The sequence below is a fragment of the Urocampus carinirostris genome, chromosome 5, assembly GCF_059441175.1.
Source record: "Urocampus carinirostris isolate Australia breed hairy pipefish chromosome 5, RoL_Ucar_1.0, whole genome shotgun sequence".
Classification (NCBI taxonomy): domain Eukaryota; kingdom Metazoa; phylum Chordata; class Actinopteri; order Syngnathiformes; family Syngnathidae; genus Urocampus; species Urocampus carinirostris.
Genome location: NC_142353.1, coordinates 11,640,516 through 11,664,900, shown reverse-complemented (window position 1 = coordinate 11,664,900; position 24,385 = coordinate 11,640,516). Strand labels below are relative to the sequence as shown.

At 41.3% G+C, this 24,385-nt stretch overlaps 1 protein-coding gene across 1 annotated transcript; it reads right to left on the bottom strand.

Moving 5' to 3' along the window:
* Nucleotides 1-12,612: 12,612 nt before the first annotated feature.
* On the bottom strand, nucleotides 12,613-14,919 carry LOC148365241 (uncharacterized). Its single transcript, XM_088335723.1, has 2 exons — nucleotides 14,680-14,919; nucleotides 12,613-14,334 (listed from the first exon to the last, which is right to left on the bottom strand). The coding sequence occupies exons 1-2, from the start codon at nucleotides 14,834-14,836 to the stop codon at nucleotides 12,806-12,808; spliced, it is 1,686 nt and encodes a 561-aa protein (XP_088191849.1). The 5' UTR covers nucleotides 14,837-14,919; the 3' UTR covers nucleotides 12,613-12,805.
* Between the last annotated feature and the right edge of the window lie 9,466 nt (nucleotides 14,920-24,385).

Here is a 24,385-nt window from a genome sequence, read left to right as displayed (position 1 = left end):
TTTATGTGTGTGATGCAAATATGAGAAGTGTACTGTCGAACATTTCAAGCAAGTGAGCATACAAACTGATACATTAAACTAAATTAGCCTCAAATCACCTTTAGTTATGAATGCTATAAAATGAAGACTGGATACATGGTATATCTATTGGGAGACTTTAATTGGCCTCCATTGATTATTTGCCCCTTCTGTTCATCCTCCCAAAAAAGTCTAAAATGAAGCCGGATCTTATCTTGGTCCCGTTTCTTTGACAGTCTAAAACGTTTTTAGAAATAAAACATTCAGAAAACCAAATGATTTTCTAATCTTGGTAGAGAAAAGCATCCTTTTCGGGGTTTTTGTAAAGATCTGATCCAAGTATATACTTGGTCGTATCAATCGATACTAATCCTGGTACAGATACTCAAAAATGATCATTAAATAATTGAACTCTTCCCGCCTTTAATTAGTTCATAATTATGATAAAACAGCGCAAAGATTTGAGGCACTGAAAAGGTGTTCTATATGAAATAACTATAATGAAAACAGTACAAAACAATATAAACATTTCTATTTAAACTGCTTCAGAGCAAAGGTCAAGAGAGGCAAACCGGAATAATGCAGCAATGTAATAAAATACAAATATGATACCATGACAACTATAATACAGTGTGTCACAAAAGTGAGAACACCCCTCACATGTCTGCAAAGATGTCATCATAATTTTAAAAGAACAACACCAAAAGAACATCGCTTTGACACCATGAAATGTTGTGTAATTTTATTTTTCCCCCGAAAAAAATATAGCCAAATTAAAAGTCTGTCAATCAAATAGTCAAGTAATACATTTACTGCTCGTTCTATGCGTTTATACTGTCATTGGCGTCGGTTATAAGAGTATTGTTAATTATTAATTTTACAATTCTAACCATTTTAACATAGTTAGAAGTAAAGCAGCCGAGTCCTGCCATGGCCGGGCATTATACCGGCGGGCGGAGACGTAACTGCGTGAGATTCTTGCTCAAAGATGTTGTGGCAGTTTCGGAGGGAATGTCAAGGACGGATTTTATTAACAAGTTTGTTGAGAAGATTCTGAAGTTTAAAAAGCAGGAGGTATATGCTGTCATAAAATTGACTTCTGGCAAAGGCTTTGATGTGAGTTTTGAAACGGCAGCTCTTTATCAAGAGTTTTGGAATCGCTTTGAGGGAGTGAGGTCCCAGTTTTCAGGATTTACAGTGGAGAAGCTGACTGATAATACTAACAAAATTGTCGTTGTTAGAATGTTTAGTGAAATGATCAGTGCTGATGACGTCTGTTATTGGTTGAGTAGATACTGCTCAGTAAAAGGCCAGGCTATGAAGGTGAGGTGTGAGAAAGGCTATTGGAATGGTGCCTGGAGGGTACCAGTCCAACTACGGCAAGATCCTCAGGGCTTTCAGGGACTGAAACAAATTCCGTCGACTATATTCCTGGGGGAAAACCGTGGCTTTATCCACTATCAAGGGCAACCAAAACTCTGTCGCAAATGTGGTGAGCATGGGCATCTGGCTGAGGTATGTGATCGAATTTTTTGTGGAAAGTGCAGAACAATTGGACATTCCTTTGAGGAATGTAGCAATAGCAGAAAATGCAATCTCTGTGGAGAAACGAATCACCTCTTTAGAAACTGCCCGAATTCGTTTGCTAACAAATTGAAAGCTAGGAAGGCAGTTAACAAAGACAACAAAGACAATGAAATGATGTCAGACAACATAGATAATGAAGTGAATAAATGTCACAAAGACAATGAGGTGAATAAAGATAACAAAGACAATGAAATTATGTCAGACAACATAGATAATGAAATGAATAATTGTCACAAAGACAATGAAGTGAATAAAGATAACAAAGACAATGAAATTAATAAAGTCATGGAAATACAAAATGGAAATGAACAAGAAATTAATGAAGTTATAAAAATACCCAATGAAGATGAACAGGAAATGAATAAAGTTATGGAAATACCCAATGAAATTGATCAAGAAATGCACAAAGAAATTGGACAAGACAAACAAATTGAAAAAACAGATGTACCTACCAAAACCCCTGGAGCAGAGACCAGAGAATCAAAATTGAAACAGGAAGAACCTGGAAATTCAAATTCGATTTCTCATAAAATACCTGAATTTGGACATGACAAACGAATAGAAAAAGCAACTGCCGCTCCGAAAACACATATTAATCAGGAAGGGCCTGGAAGAGAGTTCAAATTAGCAAATTTGTTTGCTACGCCATTGCCGGGATTTGGAGAAGACAAACAAATCGAAAAGGCGAATGACTCTCCAAAAACCCATACGGGCACTGGAAAGAGGAGTAAAAGTAAGACAAAATTGGGAGTGGTGAAAAAACCAGAAACAAAGATAAGAGATTTAGAAGAAAGCCGATTGCCGGTGAATAAGCCCACAAGGGAACTGTATGAAGTTGAGACGGAGGAAGTCGGGGAGGGAAAAAACCTGACCCTTAGTGGGCAAGGAAGTAAGAGACCCCTTGATAGGTCCTCTGGCTCACCCCCTAACCCAGAAAAAAGGGGAAGACCTGGAACCACAGACAGAGAGTCAGAGGGTCCCAGAGTTTTCCCCGGTGAGTCTCAAAATGAGGTACTACTCTTAAGTGATGTGTCTGACACAGGTGACACCCTCGATGATCTCGATGATCACCAAAGAATGGACTCAGATCCCCCAGTTTTGTCTAACTAATTTAAATACTTTTACAACAATTATGAACATTACATTCTCTACTATCAATGTAAGAAGTGTGAGATCAAAGGTTAAGGCTCACAGTGTTTTATCGTTTTTAAAAACTATCAGAACGGATGTGTTTTTACTACAGGAATGCTGCATCCCCTTTCTAAAAAATTATAAACAGTGGGAAGAGATTTGGCCATATCCGTCATTATGGAGTGGCTCGAATGAAAACCGTAACGATGGGGTAGCCATTTTAATAAACAACCCTCAACTCATCATAAAGGGGAGTACTGTGATGAGAGACGGACGCGCAATCTTAGCAAGACTTTCTTATATAGGGAATGATTTTAACCTCATTAACATATACGGCCATGCCGACAGACAACTCAGGTACGAACTTTTAGAGGACATCCAGTCGTATATGCTAGGCCATCAACCACTAATCGTGGGAGGAGATTTTAATTGCATCTTAAGTAGGAAGGATAGAAAGAGGAATGATGAGGAGTTTAAAGTAGATAAATCATCAACTTTATTACAAGACATGTGCCGGACATTTAAACTGGTGGACTGTTTCAAATCCATACATCCAGGAGAGGAGGGCTTCACCTGGTTCAGTAGTGACAATGCCAGAGCCTCTCGAATAGACTACATATTTACGAGGGGTTTAGCACAGAGTGATGCAAGATTAATTCCAGTTTTTTTTTCGGATCACTTGCTACTGTCCTGCTCTTTCTCATTTCCTTCAGGTATGACTGTTGGGAAGGGTTTGTGGAAGTTAAACTGCTCCCTGCTGGAGGATGAGGCTCTAGCCGCACAATACAGGGAGCTGTACAAAGACTGGCAGACCCTTCAAGACTCGTATGATTCACGAGCACAATGGTGGGAAATGACAAAGAAACGAACACAGACCTTTTTTAAAAATGCAGGGAAAAACAAGAAACTCAAAGAGATGAAACGCATGTCGGGACTACAAAGAAGACTCCAACGCTATTTCATCCTAACAGAAAAGGGGATGGACTTTAATGATGAAATCAAAGAGACCAAACAAGAACTAAACGCTTTGGCGGAAATAAAGAGCAAAGGCATCATAATAAGAAGCAGAGAAAGAGAAATAGAAGAAGGGGAAAAATGTACACGCTACTTTTTTAAAAAAATTATGGGCAAAAATGAGGGGATTTTTAAACTTCAAAACGAAAACGGGCAAATAACAAAGGAAAGTAGTGAAATAACCAGATTGGTCGAAGACTACTACAAAAAATTATTTGAAAAGAAAGAAACATATGAGAATGAAATGGGGCATGTATTAGATCATATTTCAAGATCAGTGCGTCAAGACCCCTTTTTAACATCGGACTTTACCCAAGACCAACTGAATGATTGCATAAAGACTATGAAAAAAGGCAAATCACCCGGGGAGGACGGACTCAACCTCGAATTTTACCGGACTTTTTGGGATATTTTAGCACCAGATCTGTTAACTGTTTTTAACGAATTTTCCAGTCGAGACCATATGCCGGACAGTTTCAGAATCGGGATAGTTACTCTATTGCACAAAAAAGGAGACAAAATTGACTTAAAAAACTGGCGACCCATAACGCTTTTAAACGTGGACTGTAAAATCTTCAGCAAGCTTCTAGCAACACGAATGTCTGTTGTCTTGGGAGACTTGGTTGATCCAGACCAAACCTGTGCCATTGTTGGAAGGAAGATCAGCGACAGTCTCATGCTGATCCGTGACACCATTTGTTATGCAAGAGACAGAAACATGCGACTAGCGGTCCTAAACCTAGACTTTGAAAAAGCCTTTGATCGAGTCTCGCACCAATACCTCTTCAGGGTATTGCAAAAATGTGGTTTCCCCCAAAAATACATCAATTGGGTAGGACTGCTATACCGAGACATCTACAGCAAATTCATGATTAACGGGAATTTATCGGAAGCAATCGAGATCAACTGCGGTGTACGTCAAGGTTGCCCTATGTCTCCCCTTCTCTATGTTCTTTGCATTGAACCTTTGGCACAAATGTTAAGAAAAGATAGATTTGTCGAAGGCATCAATATCCCAGGAAGTGGGGGACAAATTACCAAGTGTGTTTTGTACATGGATGATTTTAATATTTTGTGTACTGACCGCGCATCTGTTGAAAGAGCCCTTGACTTGACTGACCTGTTTGGGAGGGCGTCTGGCTCAAGGCTAAATAGAGAAAAATCGCAAGTGAAGTTTTATGGAATGTGGAAAGAGACAGAAAAGGCAGGACTCCCGCTGACGGTGTTAAAGACAGACCAGAAAATCCTAGGGGTAAAATTCAATGCGGATGGAGGAGGCGAGACCAACTGGGATGACGTGACAAGGAAAGTTAAGCAAAAACTTGTTTTTTGGTCACTAAGAAAACTGACAATAGAGGGGAAGGTCCTAATCATCAAAGCGATCATCCTCCCAATGCTTTTGTCAATCAGTTTAATTTTTATGCCTAAAAGAAACGTGCTGTTACAAATGGACCGAGCCATCTTTCGCTTTGTCTGGGGCTCAAAGTGGGAAAGGATAAAAAGAGATACAATGAAAAAGAAAAAGGAAAAAGGGGGGAAAGGAGTGCCTGACCTCCAGCTTTTCCTGGGAAGCAAATATGTCTCTCTCCACTTCCAAAACGCTGTGGGCCCACCCAACAACCCGAAAAGTCAAGCAATGACCCGTTTTTGGATGGGCTCATATTTGCGGAAGCTAAAGCTTGTACCAAACAATCGTTTGATTCCAGTTTCGTTTAACTTGCCACCAACACATCTCTTTATTCGGGCTTTTTTGAAGAAGTTTGATTTGGAAACACAAGAATGTCACACTTTACAAAACCACAGGGCCCTTATTTCTATTGTGCAAGAGCGAGCTACAGTAAGCCCTGTGCGGGGGCTTGCGTTTGGCGATTCCACAACGGTTTGGAGCAACGTCAATCATCCTGCCCTCCCAAACAGACTACGAGACTTGTCATGGATGGTGGCTCATGAAGTTCTCCCAGTCAGAGCTGTAATGCACCACCGAGGAATGTCAGCGACTTCGACGTGCCCTCGACCTGGCTGTGGCGCCCAGGAGTCGGTGAGGCACCTTTTTTGTGAGTGCAGCGCTGCCAAGGTCTTGTGGACAATGGCCGAACAACTAGGAAAGTTCCCGGACTTGCCAGCAGGAGAGGTCCCTGATGCACAGTACGTGCTTTACGGGGTGAGTCGGTCGAGGAGACATCGGAACGACTTTGCCAGGGACTGGCTCACTCTCGCCGCCATCAAGGACGCCATCTGGACCTCCAGAAACCTGCTGGTATGGAGGTGCAGGCAGATCCCCCCCGTGGCTGTGCTCCAAATGGCTGCAGATACCATACAATCTGCGAGCGGCGGGCCTAGGACGCAGCCATAAAGAAGACTCGTCTGTACCCACCCGGAGGGGGGAGCCGGAGCTACGCTGTGGGAGTCCCGGCAGCAACGGCCTGGGTTGTGGAACCCAGAAGGGAGAGGACCCACACAGAAGGGAAAGGACCCACACAGAGGACTGGAAGAATGCTGCTTGGGAGGGTGGGATGGCAGAGCTATGCCCTTGCACAATAGTATTGCCTTTTACACGCTGGTTAACTACTGTTAAAAGAAAATAACTCTGAAATTGTTTAATTGATGTTGGAAATGTCAGGAAAAAATGTTAAAACGTCATATCGTCACGTCATATTGTCAAATATAAAAAAATTGTGAATATGCTTGATGGCTGTGTTTTGCTGCTGTTGGTGTCAGTGGATTTGTTCAGACCGAGAACAATCGACTTTGGCCTGGACGGATCTATTGACACTAACAAAGATGTTATATAATGAAATTGTGAATATGTTTGATTTTCGAGAAGGTTTGTTCAAACCTCACTTTGTGTTTGCTGTTAAAAACGTAATATTGGAATATAATATTGTGAATGTGCTTAATTGCTGTTGAGATTGTCATGATTGTTTTCTGTTTTTAGTGTCAATAAATTTGTTCAAACCAAAAAAATTAATAGCTAAACCCCTGGTAACAAAACTAAGTACACCCTTCAGTAAAAGTTCCTTAAGTTCAATATTTTGTGTGGCCACCATCGTTTTGCAGAACCACTTTAAACCGAGTCATGGATTTCACCAAGGCAGCACGGCGGCGCAGTGGTTAGCGCGTGTTAGAAGTGTATTTGGGATCATATTCGGGCTGGAACAATGCGACCCAATTTCTGGAAGGTGGGGATAATTTCTGCTCTAGTATTTCTCAGAACACCCTTGGGTTTGTGTTTCCCTTAATGAAATGCAACTCCAGTTGCAGTCATTTAGCCCCAAACCATTACATTCCCAACACCATGCATGACACAAACATGTTTGTACTCCTCACCTAGTTGCACCCACACAGGTTTCACACCATCTGAGCCAGATAAATTCATCTTTGTCTCATCAGACTAGAGCATATCTTTCCAGTAAGCCATGGCCTTTGTTGACAGACTACCTTTCATTGTGTCAAAGCAATGTTTCTTCAGTGAAGCCCGATTAAACAACACTATATAAAACCATGATTGTTATAAAAATAAAATAATTCTACTACAAGAACTGTTTCAAAACAAAGTATTGCAACATAACTAAAAAAAACTAGTTTAGCTCAGGAGGTAGAGCGCTTGTCTAGGGATCAAGAGATCGCAGGTTTGAATCCCGGCTCCTCCGTGTTACATATCGAAGTGTCCTTGGGTAAGACACTGAACCCCTAATGCCCCCAATAAGCAGGTTGGCGACTTGCATGGCTGCACGGCTGCTATTGGTGTGTGAGTGTGTGTGAATGGGTAAATGTGTAGCACATTGTAAAGCGCTTTGGGAAGTCTAAGCGCTATATAAATGCAGATCATTTCATTTCATAAAACAATGTTAACAAAACCATTAGAATACATTCCATTGCACAATATTTTGAAAATAAAGTCAGTAGTGCTAATAAAGTGGAAACAATTGGATGCAATTTGAAAGTCCTACTGTATGCTACCTATGTCAAACTAGGTTTGGTTTTTGGGCCAGATCCAGACCTTCCGTTCTGGAGTCCAAATTTTTAAACTTTTTTTTTAGTATTATGCTTTATCATTCAGCCTACATTAGTAATCTACCCTACATATTATACTCACAGATGGTAAGTCAAGTCAAGTTTATTTGTATAGCCCTTAATCACAAAGAGTCTCAAAGGGCTGCACAGAGCACAGATTATTGCAAACCACAGACTATCATGACACCATCCCCTGATCCAAAATCTACATGAGGGCAGATAATGCACAGATATTGTCAACATAAAATATAGGTTATTCATATGCTATAGAATAGAAGTGTGTTTTAATCTTAGATTTAAACATTTCCACTGAGGTTGCAGATCGAATTACAGGGGGAAGAACATTCCACAGCACAGGTGCCCGAATGGAGAGGGCTCGCGAACCTGTGGATTTCTTCTTGGCTCTTGGAATCACTAGTGGACCAGCATTTTCCGAGCAAAGGCTCCAAGCAGAAAAACATAGGGAAATAAAATCTGAAAGAAGTGAGGGGGCAAATCCATGCATATTTTTGTATAATAACAACAGAACTTTAAAATTACTTCTTAAAGTGACAGAAAGCCAGGGGTGGTCAGCCAAAATCGGGATAATGTGATAAAACATTCTTGTCTTAGTTAAAAGCCTTGCTGTAGCATTTTGTACCAGCTGCAGTCACTTTTGTAAGGAGGCCTGCGGTTCTGGCTTGCCTAAAATGAAATGCATGGTTATGGCTGCAATACATTATCACTGATGAACTATTGCTGAGAGCAGAAGCAAGCAAAATGCATTTTTTTAAGTTCGGACTGCTGAAGCGTGCCATTGTGGGCTGCCTTAAACGGACTGCACTCATCAGGTACTTTTTGGATCTGCGCATATCGCCGGGGGGTTCTGGTCCCTATTAATTGCAATAAACGACAGTTTACAGTATATTAGAAAAATACACAAAAACTGCACAAGGCATAAAAATACCTCCTTGCCACTGAGCGAGTAGATAAGGGAGCGACTCCTTGCTGCTGCCGCCGAAATGATTGGACTGTTTGAAGAAACGATTGCTTCGTACCAGGAGGATATCGAGCAACACTGAAGTGTCCTAAATCTATACAGTAGTCCAATATAGTAGCAAAATGTAAATGTTGTAATTTCACAGTACAGAAGTTATGTGTAGAAACACGTATACAGTATTATGATTTGTTAAACAAATGCTTGAGTCTTTAACTAGGGTTTGTTGTTTGGTTTCAATTTGTTTTAGAGTATTTAAGAACTAAAGGTTTCGACCTTGACTATCGCGCGACACTTTTTGAATGCAACCCGTGCAAAAAACGAGTCTTCTTGAGTGAGTGTGACGACCCTCAATCATGCGCGACACAAGGGTTCACAGTCACTCGGTTTTGAAGGATTTTAGACATTTGACTATAAGGGATTTTGTACGATCAAATACAAATTAATTTATGGAATGCGATGAAGATTTTCACAGAGAAGGCTTAAGTTCAATGACAGGTCACGTTGTTCCGAATGCGAACGTTTTGTTTAGTTCTGTTGATAACAGGACTCTGACTGAGAAGGCCAGACGCAGGACGCCAGGCACTGATTTGATAAACGCACAGGGTCCAGACATCGAGGAGACGAGGTGGAGCCCAAGTGGGAAGTCTCTGGCCCGCCCATGGGAGGAGCCGGTGTGGCGGCTTGCGGAAAAAGGCGTGGGCCGGGAGAACTTCAGAAGATCGAGAGGGAAGAACGAGAGAAAAGGCTCGACGAAGACTCGAGCGACACAAATTTAGCTAATTCGATAAAGTTCACTTAGTTAAATTATTTAAGAAATTAAATCTGCCCCCGTGTGGAAATGCTGGTCTCTTGTCCGTCTTTTCACAAAAAGAGACAAGCACGCATTGTTAGGACAGCATGTATGTTGTGTTTGGTTAATGGAGTCAGATAACTAATTCAAACAATTTGGTAAACGGTACATTCTAATATTTAATTTCTAACAATTTATTGCCTGCATTCAGTAAACAAAACAATACAAAAGTCAGGGCGTCTGTGCACGACTGCAATCACCTAAAACATTAACAAAAATACAAAAACGGGACATAGCTCAATATGCCGCACCTCGTGGCATGGTTGCATTGAAACATGTTGCATCACAGTAATCATTGTTTCAAGCTGCAGTACTTTACTTTTAATTAGTGCTTTTTTGTATACATCATTTACCACAACTTATATACAAAAATAGTTTGTGAAAGCAGATCCTATATCTAGCAAAATATGCATTTTTACCTAAATTGATATTGGGCACGGCTTACCTTCAGCATGATGTTATTGAGCTGAAGGTACGGCAAGCGCAGAAGCCCATAAAGTGCCAAACGAAAAAGTCAGTCGCACACGCCCATGGCTTAACAAATGAATGCGGTACCAGAATTTTAACAGTAATGCAACAAAAACACAGATTTTGTGAGCATTAAAAAAACTCAAAACAATCAAATTTCAACTGTGTTCACATGAGGGTCAGCGAAAGTCTGTCGACTGAACATTTAGATATGAATCCAGCAGTGGTGGGCTGTTGAAACCTGCAAGGCCTTCTCTTCTGGCCTTAAATATTTGAATCATGTGATGTTAATTTTATTTTGTCCATGAATACTTATTAAATAATTGCAAATCGTCTCTCATCTTTCTTTCTTTGTTTTTATCCTGGTTGCACTGCATTCAGGTGTGTACTTTCATATTTAAACATGTAAGCACACATTTAGGCCATTACTTGTTGCCAAGTTCGGAAATCTATCCGGAGGCCTTCACAAATAGTTTAGCAGGCCCTGAGGCATAACATAAGTGTTGATAATGCTGTTTGTTTTGCTGATCAGTTTCCGAGTTGCGGAGTCAGCGCCTGCTAGTGGGCTTTGCGAAACGTCACCGGTTTCACAAACTATGATTGGTTAGGGGGCAGTAACAGAAGTATCAAAACAAAAAGGTGAAGAAAAATATCCCCAAGTCCACTGATTCTGTCGAGGGGAGATTTTGAGCCCTAAATTGAATAAAAACCTGCGCCAGAAATAAGACAGGATAGGCTTGACTTTCAGCATTAGCATTTTTTGGCGACAGAATAGTTTCTTCATGGAATTGAAACCCACAGATTGAATTGTTTTTGAGGAAAGAAAAGAGGATGGATTTGTGGACTAATAAAAACGATTTTTAGTGAACAAAATGTGGCTATATTTCTAAATATTACTCAATTTTTATGAGGTTTATGAAGCTTTTTTATATGTGTCGCAGCTGTTTTGGCAATACATTTTTATAGCCATATTTACAGTATTGAGTGTTGGATCTTTTCAGAAATAGCACCAATAAAGGCTTAGTTCTGGAATACATGACCCAGCATTGGAATCCGGTGTTCAGCTCAATACATTTAGAAAAGAACGTGCTTCGAAGCTAATTTATTTAACTTTTAATGTATCCATTTCCATGTTTGGCATGTTCAGTGCATTTATCTCCATCACACAAATACATTCAGTGATTACTGATTGCCACACTTGTTTCATTAAAATCTGAAGGAAGACTTAAACAGTTCAGTTGAAGTTTTTATTACAATAACACTGATTTAAAACAAATAACCAAGGATACTCTCGGCTTGTGAGTACAGAACAAGGATGTGATGGTTTCACAAGTCCGCTTTAAGTTGTATACCGGAGGGGCGGAACACCTGCTAATACCAGCTAGGACCAAAGCAAAACAGACAGTAGAAAATTCCCCAAATTCCGATTTTACACCAGTCCTTTATCCATAATTCCTTCTGGGAGTTTGATAAGACTAAAGTCAAGACTCCTCTAACAATAAATAAGAACACAACTTAGAAAAGTGTAGACTCTGTCAAACAACTACAATCTATTTAAACGAATGAATGGATATTTTGAGGCAGGGGTCGGAAACCTATGCCTCACAAGCCATATCTGGCTCTTATGATGAGTACATATGGCTCGGTGATAAAATAGCAGTTGTGCAATTATTTAATGTATTGTTAGATGCTGAGCCGATTGTCACATGTAAACACTGTAAACTTAATATACAGTCAAGAAGTTACACCAACACACCACATTTTGGCTGTAAATCGCTAAATAATCATTTACATTGAAGTTAATTAAACACTCTTTGTTCATTGTGAGATGCTGTATGATGAAAAGCCACACAACTAACTTTAACCCCCAAAAACCTGTACCCAAAAGCTCTAGCAAAGCACCTAGAACAATTTGATTAGGAGAGCTGTAGGAACGGGGACAGCTATACACAGGATGAGCGCACTTTCTGCTCGGCCAGCGCCGTCTGCACTAAAGGTAAATACATTGGTATCTTCATTTTTACAAAATAACTTAGCTTGCACCTTGTTTTGAAACCATTATTTATGACAAAAGTGGCAGTCAAAATGAGCCTCGACATTATTAGACAACTACGGGAGGAAGACCAATTTGAAGTCTGATATTTATATTGATAAGGGACACAGGCTCTGGCATTATAATTATTTAAGAGATTTGATCAAATTGTTATATGACACACAGTGAAATTAAATGTGCTGTAGGATTAGCTTTGGTCTGGAGAGCAGCTTTTGCCGTTTTGTTGAATTTTGTCTTAAAATATATGGTGGAGGTCTCTTAGAAAATAATGATTGAAAAAATAAAATAATATTGCTTCTATGTCTCTTTGGGTCAAGAAGGTTCCCCAGTCCATGCATTAAGTCATCAAGTGAATAAGAAACTACTACGTAAATAACTACGTTGGAATATATGGATAAGATGCATTAATTACCACTTAATTAAAACAATAATGTGATGATGTTATGACTGTATATATATATATATATATATATATATATATATATATATATATATATATATATATATATATATATATATATATATATATATATATACATATACATACAGTGACACATTTCAATATTACAACAACCCCTGAGGACTCGTCAGAATGCATAAAGTGGCTCACATCATGATCTTATGTTTCCAAACTACAACAAACAGCCTTTTCAAAAAGAATTTGAAAAGTCTTTTCTCCATACGGGGATAGTCAGGCCCTCCTTTGTCCAATGTGTACACTCAAGTGCTGAAACAGATCAGAATTATTTGTTAAATCCTGACCACAATCTAAACAATTCAAAGTATGTTCCCCTTTGTGAGATTTTATGTGCTTAACCACATTTAACGTTTTAGTAAATCTTTCTCCACAAAGGAAACAACGATAAGGATTTTCTTCCACGTGAGTTATAATGTGCAATTCCATACCAAATTTGGTTGTGAAGGCTTGGCTGCAAAACAAACATGAAAATCGCTTTTCGCCTGTGTGCATTCTCATGTGTCTGGTTAAACCGGACTTGTGAATAAATGCTCTACTACAAATTGTGCAAGAAAAGGGTTTTTCCCCTGTGTGCATTCTCATATGTATGATCAAATTACTTTTTTTAGAAAACGCTGTTCCACAAACTGAACAAGAAAAGGGTTTTTCCCTCGTATGTGTTTTCATGTGATTTGTCAAATGACCCTTGTGAGCAAATGCGCTTCTGCAAACGGAGCAAGAAAATGGTCTTTCCCCTGTGTGCTTTCTTAAGTGCGTTATCAAATGACACTTTTGAAAAAATGTGGTTTCGCAAACAGAGCAAGAAAAGGGTTTTTCACCAGTGTGCCTTCTCATATGTTTGACAAAATTAGACTCACATGAAAAGGCTTTTCTGCAAATAGAGCAGGAAAAGGGCTTTTCTCCTGTGTGCGTTCTCATGTGTGAGATCATATGAGACTTTTGAGAAAATGCTTTTCTGCAAACGGAGCAGGCAAAAGGTTTTTCGCCTGTGTGCATTCTCATATGTTTGACCAAATTAGACTCACATGAAAAGGCTTTTCTGCAAACAGAGCAGGCAAAAGGTTTTTCTCCTGTGTGCGTTCTCATGTGTATGATGAAACTAGACTTGTGAGGAAAAACTTTTCCGCAAACGGAGCAACGATGGGGCAGATGCTTACGACAAACCCCGCAGCAGTCGCGTTTATCTTTCCCCATATGATTCAGAAAATATTTTTTCGTAAAGTTTACTCCACAAACTGAGCAGTTGACATCCCGTGTGCCACAATTTTGGGAGTTCTTGCCGGCTGTTTCCTTTTTGGAGCTTTCCAACATTGCATAGTCTTGTTTGCAGTGACTGCTGCTCTCCACCTCATTGTTGCCTGGCAGGGGAGCCAAGTTTTCATCTGGTAAGAGTCCTTTAGACATGTTGCCACTTGGACTTCCATCCTGAAACTGTAAGGGCTCGGGTGGAGCTTTGTCATTATTTCCACTCGCCATGGGGCTGCCTATCAGTGGGAACCAGCTGAGATCAAACTCCTCTTGCAACAGTGAGTGACGGTTGTCTTTCATTTTGACATGGTTGCCAGTTGGTGGTGACTTGTTGACATCAAATTCCTTCTCTTCCGTTTTGACATGGGGAATCTGCAGCTCTTTCTCTTCCGCTTTGACACTGTGCAGCTGAGGATTTGTTTGCTCTAAATTAGGGCTCCATTCTTGGTTCTCAAAAGGATCTTCACCCTTGTGATTAAGCAGGTACTGGGTATCTAGAGGAAACAACGTTCAGATTTCAGCAATCAAACACGCAGTGGTACATGAACGTTTAAAAAGCAAACAAAATAGTAGAATGGCACTCAGCAGCCTCTGCCTGGTGCAGTTTGTACATTACTCATAAAAGGAGCTGAATAGGAAAGAAAACTGCAGCATTTAAAAACGGTGGGCAAGTATACATTTCGGGTTGAAAACACCAGGACATTGTCATGTGACATTAGGACACTGTTCTGATAGACTGATTGTTAAACAAATCTACGTACACAAAGGTTCCTAGTTAATTGTAAAGAGGGAGCAAATACTTATTGATACGAAGTTAGAAGTTAAGTTGGTGAGCAGACCTTCGAGCTGGATCACAACTTGACTCTTGCAGAACGCTTCCAGTTGCCGTCGTTGTCGGTCGATTTCCTCTACGTACGAAGCAATCCTTTCTTCAAAAAGTCCGAAAATTTCGTCAGCAGCAGCGATTAAGCGCTCTCTAATCAGTTGTTTTAACATTCTCACGTGCAAATTAAAAAGTTCCACAACTAAGTGAATAACAAGCGTAGCCCGAGTTCTACCGTAAATTGCAACATCCGAGATGCAAAATTTGCTAACTTCCGGAGATTTCTTCTTCTTGTACCAAAAAGAGTTGAAATCTAAAGCCCAAGGCGATTTACTGCTGTCTTGTTTTTTTGACCGTTGGTCAAAAAAGTCTGTCGCTAGAACGTTAAAATGTCAATCCAGTGTTCAGTTCGTGGAAACATTTGTAATTTAAAGTAATTTAAATCTAATCGATTGTACGTTTAATGTACCCGTTTCTATGTTTTTTTTTGCTTGATAGGTTATTATTTACAGAGCATTTCTCTACAGTCCCATGATTTCTGATTGGCAGACTTTATTCATTTTAGTCTGAAAATATTGTTACTTGCTTTGCGTATTCGTTAACATTCGGGTTCTGTGCGACACGACGGGTAGTTCTGTTGAGGTTTTAATGACAATAAATCAATTAGAAAACAAATAAGACAGTGTATTCTGGATTTGTGACAACAAAGCAAAGTTGTGATGGTTTCATGAGTGCGCTTTTAAAGTGGCTGACTAGGAATAGTGTTTAAGATGACACTGTTATCTGTTTTTTTGTATCAAGCCATAACCCCCATTTAGGTCACAGAGACTTGTTTTACTTACATTTACACAAGTTTTCATTATTTTTGAATAAATAACCCATATTAACGCACAGACACCATTGACAGTGTCCAAATGGGTATTCAGACTTAGATTTGATATCTTGAAACTCCTCATTGACTTTCTGGACTAGTTTACAGGCTGGGGGCGTCGTCTAGTGTTTACTATTCTGTGTACAGTAATGCTAATTGTGATTCACCCTGGTCAAACCTGGAAGGGGGATTACCACATGTGAGGTCCGTTCTCAAGGTTTCTCTTTTCTCCTCACACTGAGGTTTTTGAGTTGTTCCTAGCCTGCATGCTAGTTTAAGATCAGGTAATTGTGTCATTGTAATCCTGTGCAGTCCTTTGAGACATTTTTGTGATTAAGGGCTATATAAATAAATGTGACTTGACTTGACTATTGTGATATTTTTGCATTTCAGTTTGACCTAAATTCATTAAACCTTCTTCCTTTTGTTTTTGGGGGTCACTATAATTTTCCTTTGGACTCTTAGTCAAAGATTTGTTGAGGTAACGTCAATGTTGTATTCAAAAACTATATTTGAAACAACTGCTTTACAGAGGTATCAAGATTGAGATCCCACGCATTAAGATCAGGGAGTGCCGATATTTAAAAAAACGTCTGTTTTTTTGTATTTTTTAGGGTGGCAGGTCATTGTCCTATTAGCTAAACACATGTATCCAGCTATTATCTGCACCACTTCTCCTCAGTAGGGTCGTGGAGCTGCCGGAGCCCATCCTGGCTATATTCAGGCAGTGGGGAGGGAACACGCTGTGCCGGCTGCCAGGCAATCACAAGGCACACAGACAGACATTCATACGCTCACTCACACCTAGGGACAGTTTTGGAGTCACCAAATCACTTGCCATGCATTGTTTTGGTTTTGATGGGAGGTTATTGTCTTAATAGCGATTTATATATTTTAGAAAATTGTTTGTTTTTACCTGTTAAATATTTAGCACCATTTCTATACAACGAGTTAAATGAATATATAGAGTCACAAACTCAGTAGAACCTACATACTTTTCTCTAAGTTTCCATCTCAACCGACTTTAGCACCAATTACACCATTAAACATGCAGAATGAAAACAATGCATTCTCCTGTTTATGTTCAACTTGTGACTTGACTTTTAACTTCTCAAAACGACCCAACATCACCAAATTCACTGATTTCTAATCAGTCTGTTAACATGTCTGGTGTCCAATTTAGTGCATTTACAACACAAACATAATACTAAAGACCAAATCCCAACTAACTTCATCATTTAAAGGTCACACAATTTGAGTGCAAGTCGACGGTCAAAGTTCCTTACCATGTGCTCACCCCATCACAAGACCACTCTCAGACCACATTCCTCAGATTTAACACCACCCAAATGTATCATTTGAAACTCCTAATTTTGTAGATTTGGTATACCTTTTAACCGTCATTTTACAAATTTTGAGTGATTTTTAACCAGTTTGGGACTCATTCACAGCCTGAAAGTGAGCAATTGCCTTTGTTTTTAATGCGGAAACCTTAACATCATTACTTTCTCTCACTGGCCATTTTTAGATTATTTTGTATGTAGTTCTGTGGTTATGTATCCCAAATACACTCAAACTTGTGATAAGCGGTGCAGATAATGGAAGAGTGGACGTGTCAATGTACACATTTATCTAGTCGTTGTACAATCTTTACATGGTTCTAAGTCGTCTGATTAACTGTCTGTAGGAAGGCTTAAAGTCGTGCCTTCAGTCTCATCAAGCCATCTGCAGCATCAAACCATCAGTACAGGTGTAAAACCGGGATTATGGGATTTTTTTCCACTGATTTATGTTTCTTTTTTGTCATATGCCGGTGTGTTCTGTCCCTCCAATATAGAAACGTTTGTCAGACACTTTGAAAGATCATTTGTTAACAACCTTGCTCTGTTTTCACAAATCCAGAGTACACTGTTTTATTTGTTTTGTAATTGATTTGTTGCCAGTGCCGTAGCCTCGCAAACGCACATAACGCGCACTGCATATGGCAACAAGTGCCCAGGAGGGCACCAAAAGAAATCCGGGTCGTGAAAAAAGTGCAAAGTATTATAAGTGTTAATAATATACGTTAATATGGTTAATCAATACAAAAGCAGAATAAAGCACACTTCCAGGGAAAAGGGGTGAATCTGCTTTGTGTCCCGGCCTATCTGCAGTCTCATGGTGCTCCCCTCACCTCCAAATGGTATGTTCGATTATGCCTCATTGGCAATTTGGTGAACATTTGGGCAAAAATGGCCTCGAAACAGCAACAAAAGTCTGGAGCAGAGAAAAGAAAAACAAGAACAGAGATGAAGCTAGGCGTCGTTTTGTGGTAGTCAACGTTGAAATAAAAGCTTATTATTGTACCGTATTTCCACAACCATTTGGCGCGCTTGTTTCAATTTTTTTTGTCGGCTTATATGGTGCACTGGCCTATTGGATGTGACCGCCACGGCCCACTGACTCATAAAGCATTTTTGCTTAGCGCAGCAGAATGGCTAGCAACGGCCCTGTTTATTGTAATAAAAACATCAACAGAACTGTTTAACTACAGAGCTTGCTTGCTTTATCCGCCGTGTCGCACAAAACCCGAATGTTAACAAATACGTTTTCATAGTAAAATGAATTAAGACTGCCAATCATGTGACTGATTTGCAGGGTTGGGTAGGGGTACTTTAACTTGATTACTTTCAATTACTTTTGGATTACTCCAATACCAAATATGCTAATGTAACCGCGCTGTACGTGTCCCACCAAAGATCCACATTCACGCTGGACTGGATGATGAGGTTTTTATTATTACAGTTTCTGCAAATGGATGAGTCACAACATTAGCTTTTTCTGCTGGGTCGGATCTCTTTGATCTCTTTGTAGTACTCTGGTTAAACTAACAACAAAGCATATCAAAGAGCTGTCTTTTCACTTTACAGAAAATACATTTTAGAATATCACAATACATTTATAAATCTTTGCATTTTAACAAGATACTTTTAACAAGAGATCGTATAGTGGATTTTTAACGTTTACAATGAATTCAACATGTTTTTCTTTGCTCTGAATTTTAACCAACATCATCCTTTTTTTTATGTACATGAGAAAATAGGAATAAAAACAATAAGGAGTATAAAAATTGGTACAATTTACCTGCAAATGGATGAGTCACAACATTAGCTTTTTCTGCTGGGTCGGATCTCTTTGATCTCTACAAGGGGAATTAATATTTAGTAAAACAGAAACAACACGAGAATAAACCTAAACAGCTTGACAATATCAATCACATTACTATGCATGGTGAGAGATTTGTCAGCTGGGGTTATAATGTTTAAAATTAACTTATTTTGTGGAGCACCAAAAGATATGTCTTACCTTTGTAGTACTCTGGTTAAACTAACAACGAACCCCGCCTCCTGGTCACATGTTAGAAGCCAAAACCAAACCCCACCCCATACCAGCAGATGGCACTGTTGGACTCAGCATTGCAGGACATTTACCAAAAACTATACACATATTTTAGCAGGAATTTCAATAAAATAAAAGTTATTATTACACCCGTTACATACACCCCCCTGAAATTCTGTTAAATATGGGAGTGCTACACTACACAGAAAAAAAATCACATGCCAAAAAGGCAAATACTGATTAAAAAGAGGACACGAAAACTGGTACAGTATTACAAGGAACAAACTGAAGTGCATGTCAGTTCTAAAACTCTCCCAAAAAGGAGTGTGAAAAGAAAGGAGGCGATCAAACTCCTAACTAAGCACAGACTCAAAGATGCCTGTTACATCTCTGAAATATCAAACATTGTTCCTGTAGTTGTAAGTGCTCACATAGGCACAATTCTTGTTTCTTACTTAAGCTTTGTTACTCAAACGGAAAGTGCATCTCTACTGAACTTAAACTAGGAACTAGCAGATATTGCGGACAGAGGACTGTCACCTACCAACTGGTCATTCATCTGACAAATTAGACGACTAGGAGGCCTGATGGACTGGCGGACCCTAAGACCATAACGGTCAGGTTGAGCACAATTAACCTGAGCTTGAAGGTCTGGGACAGTCAAGTCTAAACAGTCAGTATCAGGGGAGTCTGCGTCCGGATGGTCAGTGTTCAATGGGGTCTCGTCTGGGAGACCCATACCCAAAGGGATCATATTTTCAGAGCACTGTGATGGGCTTTCCGTATTGTCACTTGAAGTATGGTCAACATCTTGTTCGGGGATGTGCTGACTTCCTCGACTGGATGTATCAACACTGCGAGAGTCGGACTGGGCATCAGATCTGCTGTCTAGTGAGTTATCCTCCACTTCTGGATGAACTTGCTCTTCACCTGCCTGTATCACCCAGTTTACTGTACGGACATCACTGTCTTCAACCGCGTCAGGTAAATCAGGGCATACATCACTTCCGTGCATAGCAGCGTCACACCCTGAGTGTTCAGATTCGCTGGCCAGATCATCCTCACAGGGCAAGAAGCTAACAGAGAGCAGCAAATTTCTGTGAACTACCTTCTCTTTGCCCGTCAGACAATCCTTGACTCTATAGACATTGAGATCAGGCTTGACTGATATGACTTCATACGGGGTCGACTCCCACTTATCTGCAACTTTGCGTTTCCCCGGGACACCTCTGTTGGCGATCAACACCCGGTCTCCCACGACGAGGGGTGATCCTTTGGCCCTACGGTTGTACAGCTTGGCATGGCGAGTCTGTTCTCTGAGAGTATTCCTCTGTACAATCTGAGCAGCTTCATGTAGATCTTTCTTCAGATGGCGTACAAAGTCAGAATAGCTGACAACAGCATCATTGGTATTTGCATGTTGAAACATGACATCGACAGGGAGACGAGGGATTCTACCAAACACTAGGTAAAACGGTGCAAACCCTGTTGTCTCATGCTCTGTGCAGTTATAGCAGAATGTGAGCTGCTGCAGCATTTGTGGCCACTTTGCTTTGGGCTGAGGGGGAAGGGTTCTGATCATATCTCCCAATGTTCGGTTAAATCGTTCTGCAATTCCATTTCCCATGGGGTGGTACGGAGTCGTATGGGATTTCTCCACCCCTGCCATCTCTAGAAGCTCTTTGATCAGTTTGCTCTCAAAATTAGCTCCCTGATCAGAGTGGATACGCCGTGGGAAACCATAGACAAGGAAGAAATCCTGCCACAGACGGCGAGCAACTTGTTTGGCGGTTTGATTCCTGCAAGGGAAGGCATGCGCCATCTTGGAGAAATGATCAGTTACGACCAGGACATCTACAGACTTGTTCTCTTGCTCAGCAGTCCAAAAGTCTATACAGACCAACTCCATAGGCTCAGAGGTGACTATGTTCTTGAGTGGTGCACGGTTGTGTGGTTCCGGTGTTTTCCCTACTACACAGCGCTGACAGGATTTAACATAATTCACAACATCACGTTCCATGCCATTCCAGAAGAATCTTTGCCTCACCAGAGACAAAGTACGGTTCTGGCCTTGGTGACCTGCTGAGTCATGTAAACCTTGAAGGACTTTCTGTTTCAATGAATCAGGCACCACAAACTGGAAGATTTTCTTGGCCATGTGAGGATCTTTCCTTATTTTGTAGAGCATGCCATTCTGTATGGTGAGTCTCCTCCAATGCTTCAGTAGTTTCATCACACTAGGCGACTCGACAGCTCTCTCACGCCTGGTAGGTCTCTTGTGTCTATGCACAAAGTACATGGTTCTGCTTATTGTGTTGTCCTGTTCTTGTAAACCAACAAGCTGACTCTGTGGGAGTGCCGTTGACTGATCTCCCTTCCGCAGAAGATTGAAGTTGGCATCTGTTCCCATCACTTGACCCACGCCACCAGTGGACTGAGCACTGAAGACAGCAGCAACCTCTTCTGATGTCACAGAACCATTGGAGCCTGATGGAATTGCCCTTTTTACTGACTCGTCTGATGTCCCAGCACTCTCGTCTACAACAGCGTGACAATTGTTGGATACTCTGAACACCTCTTGCACAGTACTGTTGTTCACCCTGTTGACTTGGTCCAAGAGCGAAGTATAGGGCTCGGTAACAAGGCGATGACCCACACATGACCGTACAAATGGCTCACGGCTCAGAGCGTCGGCTACGATGTTCTTTGGGCCGGGAATGTACTTCAGGTCAAAATTGTATGCAGCTAGCTTCGCTACCCACCGCTGTTCACACGCATCAAGTCTTGGTTTGGTCAAAATGTATGTAAGTGGGTTATTGTCGGTCCACGTGGTAAAGTGTCTTCCTTTCAACCAATGGCTGAATTTATCACATACCGCCCATTTCAAGGCAAGAAATTCGAGCCTGTGTGCAGGGTAGTTGAGCTGGGAGCGAGAGAGCGTCTTACTTGCAAAGGCGACTGGTCTGGCTACTTTTCCACCAGGTGGCAGCTGTGACAGGACTGCTCCAATCCCATCAAAGGATGCGTCGACAGCCAGAATAAACGGCGCATCAAAATCTGGGTGGGCCAGAGTGACACCTGTCACGAGGTCGTGCTTCAGTGTTTCAAAGGCGTTCTGGCATGCATCGGACCAATCTGCAGGCGTCAGCTTCACTTGACCTTTCTTGCGGGCTCTCTTGCGCTTATGCTTGTCACCAGATTCAGATGTGAGCCTGAACAGAGGTTTTGCCTTCGCAGAACATGCTTCAATGAAGCTTTGGAAATACATCACCATGCCTAGAAAAGATCTGATTTTACTAGGGCATGGCGTCTTGCCATCCGACTCCATTAGATCAGCGACTTGTACGTCATTTATCGCTCTCACTTTCTCGGGGTCAGTCCGAATTCCATCCTCACTGATGACATGCCCAAGAAATTTCACAGTCCGTCTGAGGAAAAAACACTTTTTGGGTGCGAGCTTGAGGTTGTGTTCCTTAAGGCGAGTAAACACCATCTGCAGGCGTTGGAGTGCAACTTCCTCTGTGGGGGCAAACACCATCAGATCGTCGAGGTAACATAATAGGCTCATGAAATTCTGATCACCAAATATTGACATCATCATCCTCATAAATGTTGCTGGGCTGTTGCAAAGTCCCTGAGGGAGCCGGTTGTACTCGTGAAGGCCGAATGGTGAGGAGAATGCCGTGTACTTTTTGTCGTCAGGGTGCAAGGGGACATTGTAGTAGCCTGACGTCAGATCCATTGTGGAGAAAAAGGCATTTCCCCCAAGTGCGGCCAAAGCATCAGCTTGATGCGGTAGTGGGTAGGCATCCTTTATGGTTCTTGCATTAAGCCTTCTGAAATCAGTACATACCCTTAGTTCTCCATTCCGCTTCCATATGAGAACAAGCGCAGATGCATAGTCGCTAGTCGACTTCTGAATAATTCCTTTCTCTTCCATCTCGTTCAGAGTCGTCCTCAGTTTTTCATACTGACTTGGTGGTATACGTCTGTAGGGTAGACGGAACGGCTTATCATCAACAAGGTGGATACGATGTACAAACTCTTTGGCCTCTCCACAGTCCATCTTATGGCGAGAAATGATTGACTCGAATTGTTCGATGATATGAAGGAGCTTGTCTTTACACTGCAGCGAAACCTCACATGACTTCAGGTCAATGTCTTGCAGTCCCAGAGCTTCCAATGCACGCATCATGTCCTCTTCTGACCTGGGTCGGACCTCTTTGCTCTGTACACTCTGCACGTTGCACTTGACCTCCTCTGCATTGGGCAGGTCTTCCGCTGCGATACAAGGAGACACATCTGCAATTTTCCTGTTTCTTCTCAGCACCACAACTCTGTCCGTGGGATTAAAGACTTTAACAGGCACCCATCCATCTCCCCAGAGTGGAGTAACAACTCGTCCGACAAGGACTTGTCTGGGCGCAGCCTTAGATTGGGTTGGCTCAACAACCACTGTGCTGCCCGCTGATGCCCCGGCCAACTCAGGTAACTTGCCCCAAATAACGTACTCGGTCCGTGGATTCAGCGTCACGCAACTCTTGATCTTTACTGTCCCTACTTTGTCTGGAATGCAGTCACCTCTCCATCTCTCTGTGTTAGAAAGCATTGACAGGAATTTACTGTGGTTATCGGACAGACCGTTGTCAGGAGTGGAAACTAATCTCCAGTAGCCATCAGTACTTTTCAATTGAGTCAAAATATATTTGATGGCATTGCTGCCAAGGATCATCTGTTCGGTCTGGCCTGGCACAACCATTACTGGTATTATCATTTGGCACCCGTAAACTGTGACGTGAATGTCGTACATATCTCTGGGAGAAACTTGGTGTCCACCGCAGCCTACAATGACATAATCATCGGCCGTGTAACTCATCATATCAGGGAATTGCTGCAGGAGGGACTTAGCCGTGTCTTCACTTACTGTACAAGCCATCGACCCGCTGTCCAACAGCGCTCTGAAAGTGGGGCCTTCTTGCACAAGTACAGGTGTGTAAAACAGTTCGTCAGTCTCCGCTATTCTCTGAAACCCCTGAAAGATCAGCTTCTTCGATGGAGGTATCTTGTTGCTATACAACTCATAAATTGATTTATTATCTTGCATGTCAGGCTTCACATTAGTGGTGGGAGGTATACTCAGTTGATCTGCACTGTTCTCCCCTAAGCGCAGATCAGTTAGTTTCCCTGAGGCAGCGGGACAACTTTCGTCACTGGACAATCACGTCGAGAATGCCCTGGGGCATGGCATTGAAAGCAAAGGTTTTTTGTCTCGGCAATGAGAGAGAGCACTGTGTTCGACTTCTTTGCAAATGATACATGGCTTGGCAGTGAAACCATTGATTCTGGCTCCAGGTCGCCTGGTTGGAGCTCCCCCTCTCTCTTGGAACTGGTTCGAGGTAACACGTATCAGAACTTTCTCCAACATACTAATAACGTCCGTTAGAGAGACATACTGTGGGCTCGAAGTCTGAGG

What these genes read in the sequence shown, in the direction of transcription:
- LOC148365241 (XM_088335723.1), bottom strand. Translation starts at nt 14,836, where the DNA reads ATGTTAAAACAACTGATTAGAGAGCGCTTAATCGCTGCTGCTGACGAA. An exon ending in AGTTGTGATCCAGCTCGAAG is followed by an intron (nt 14,335 to 14,679) that starts GTCTGCTCACCA and finishes TGTTTCCTCTAG; the next exon opens with ATACCCAGTACCTGCTTAAT.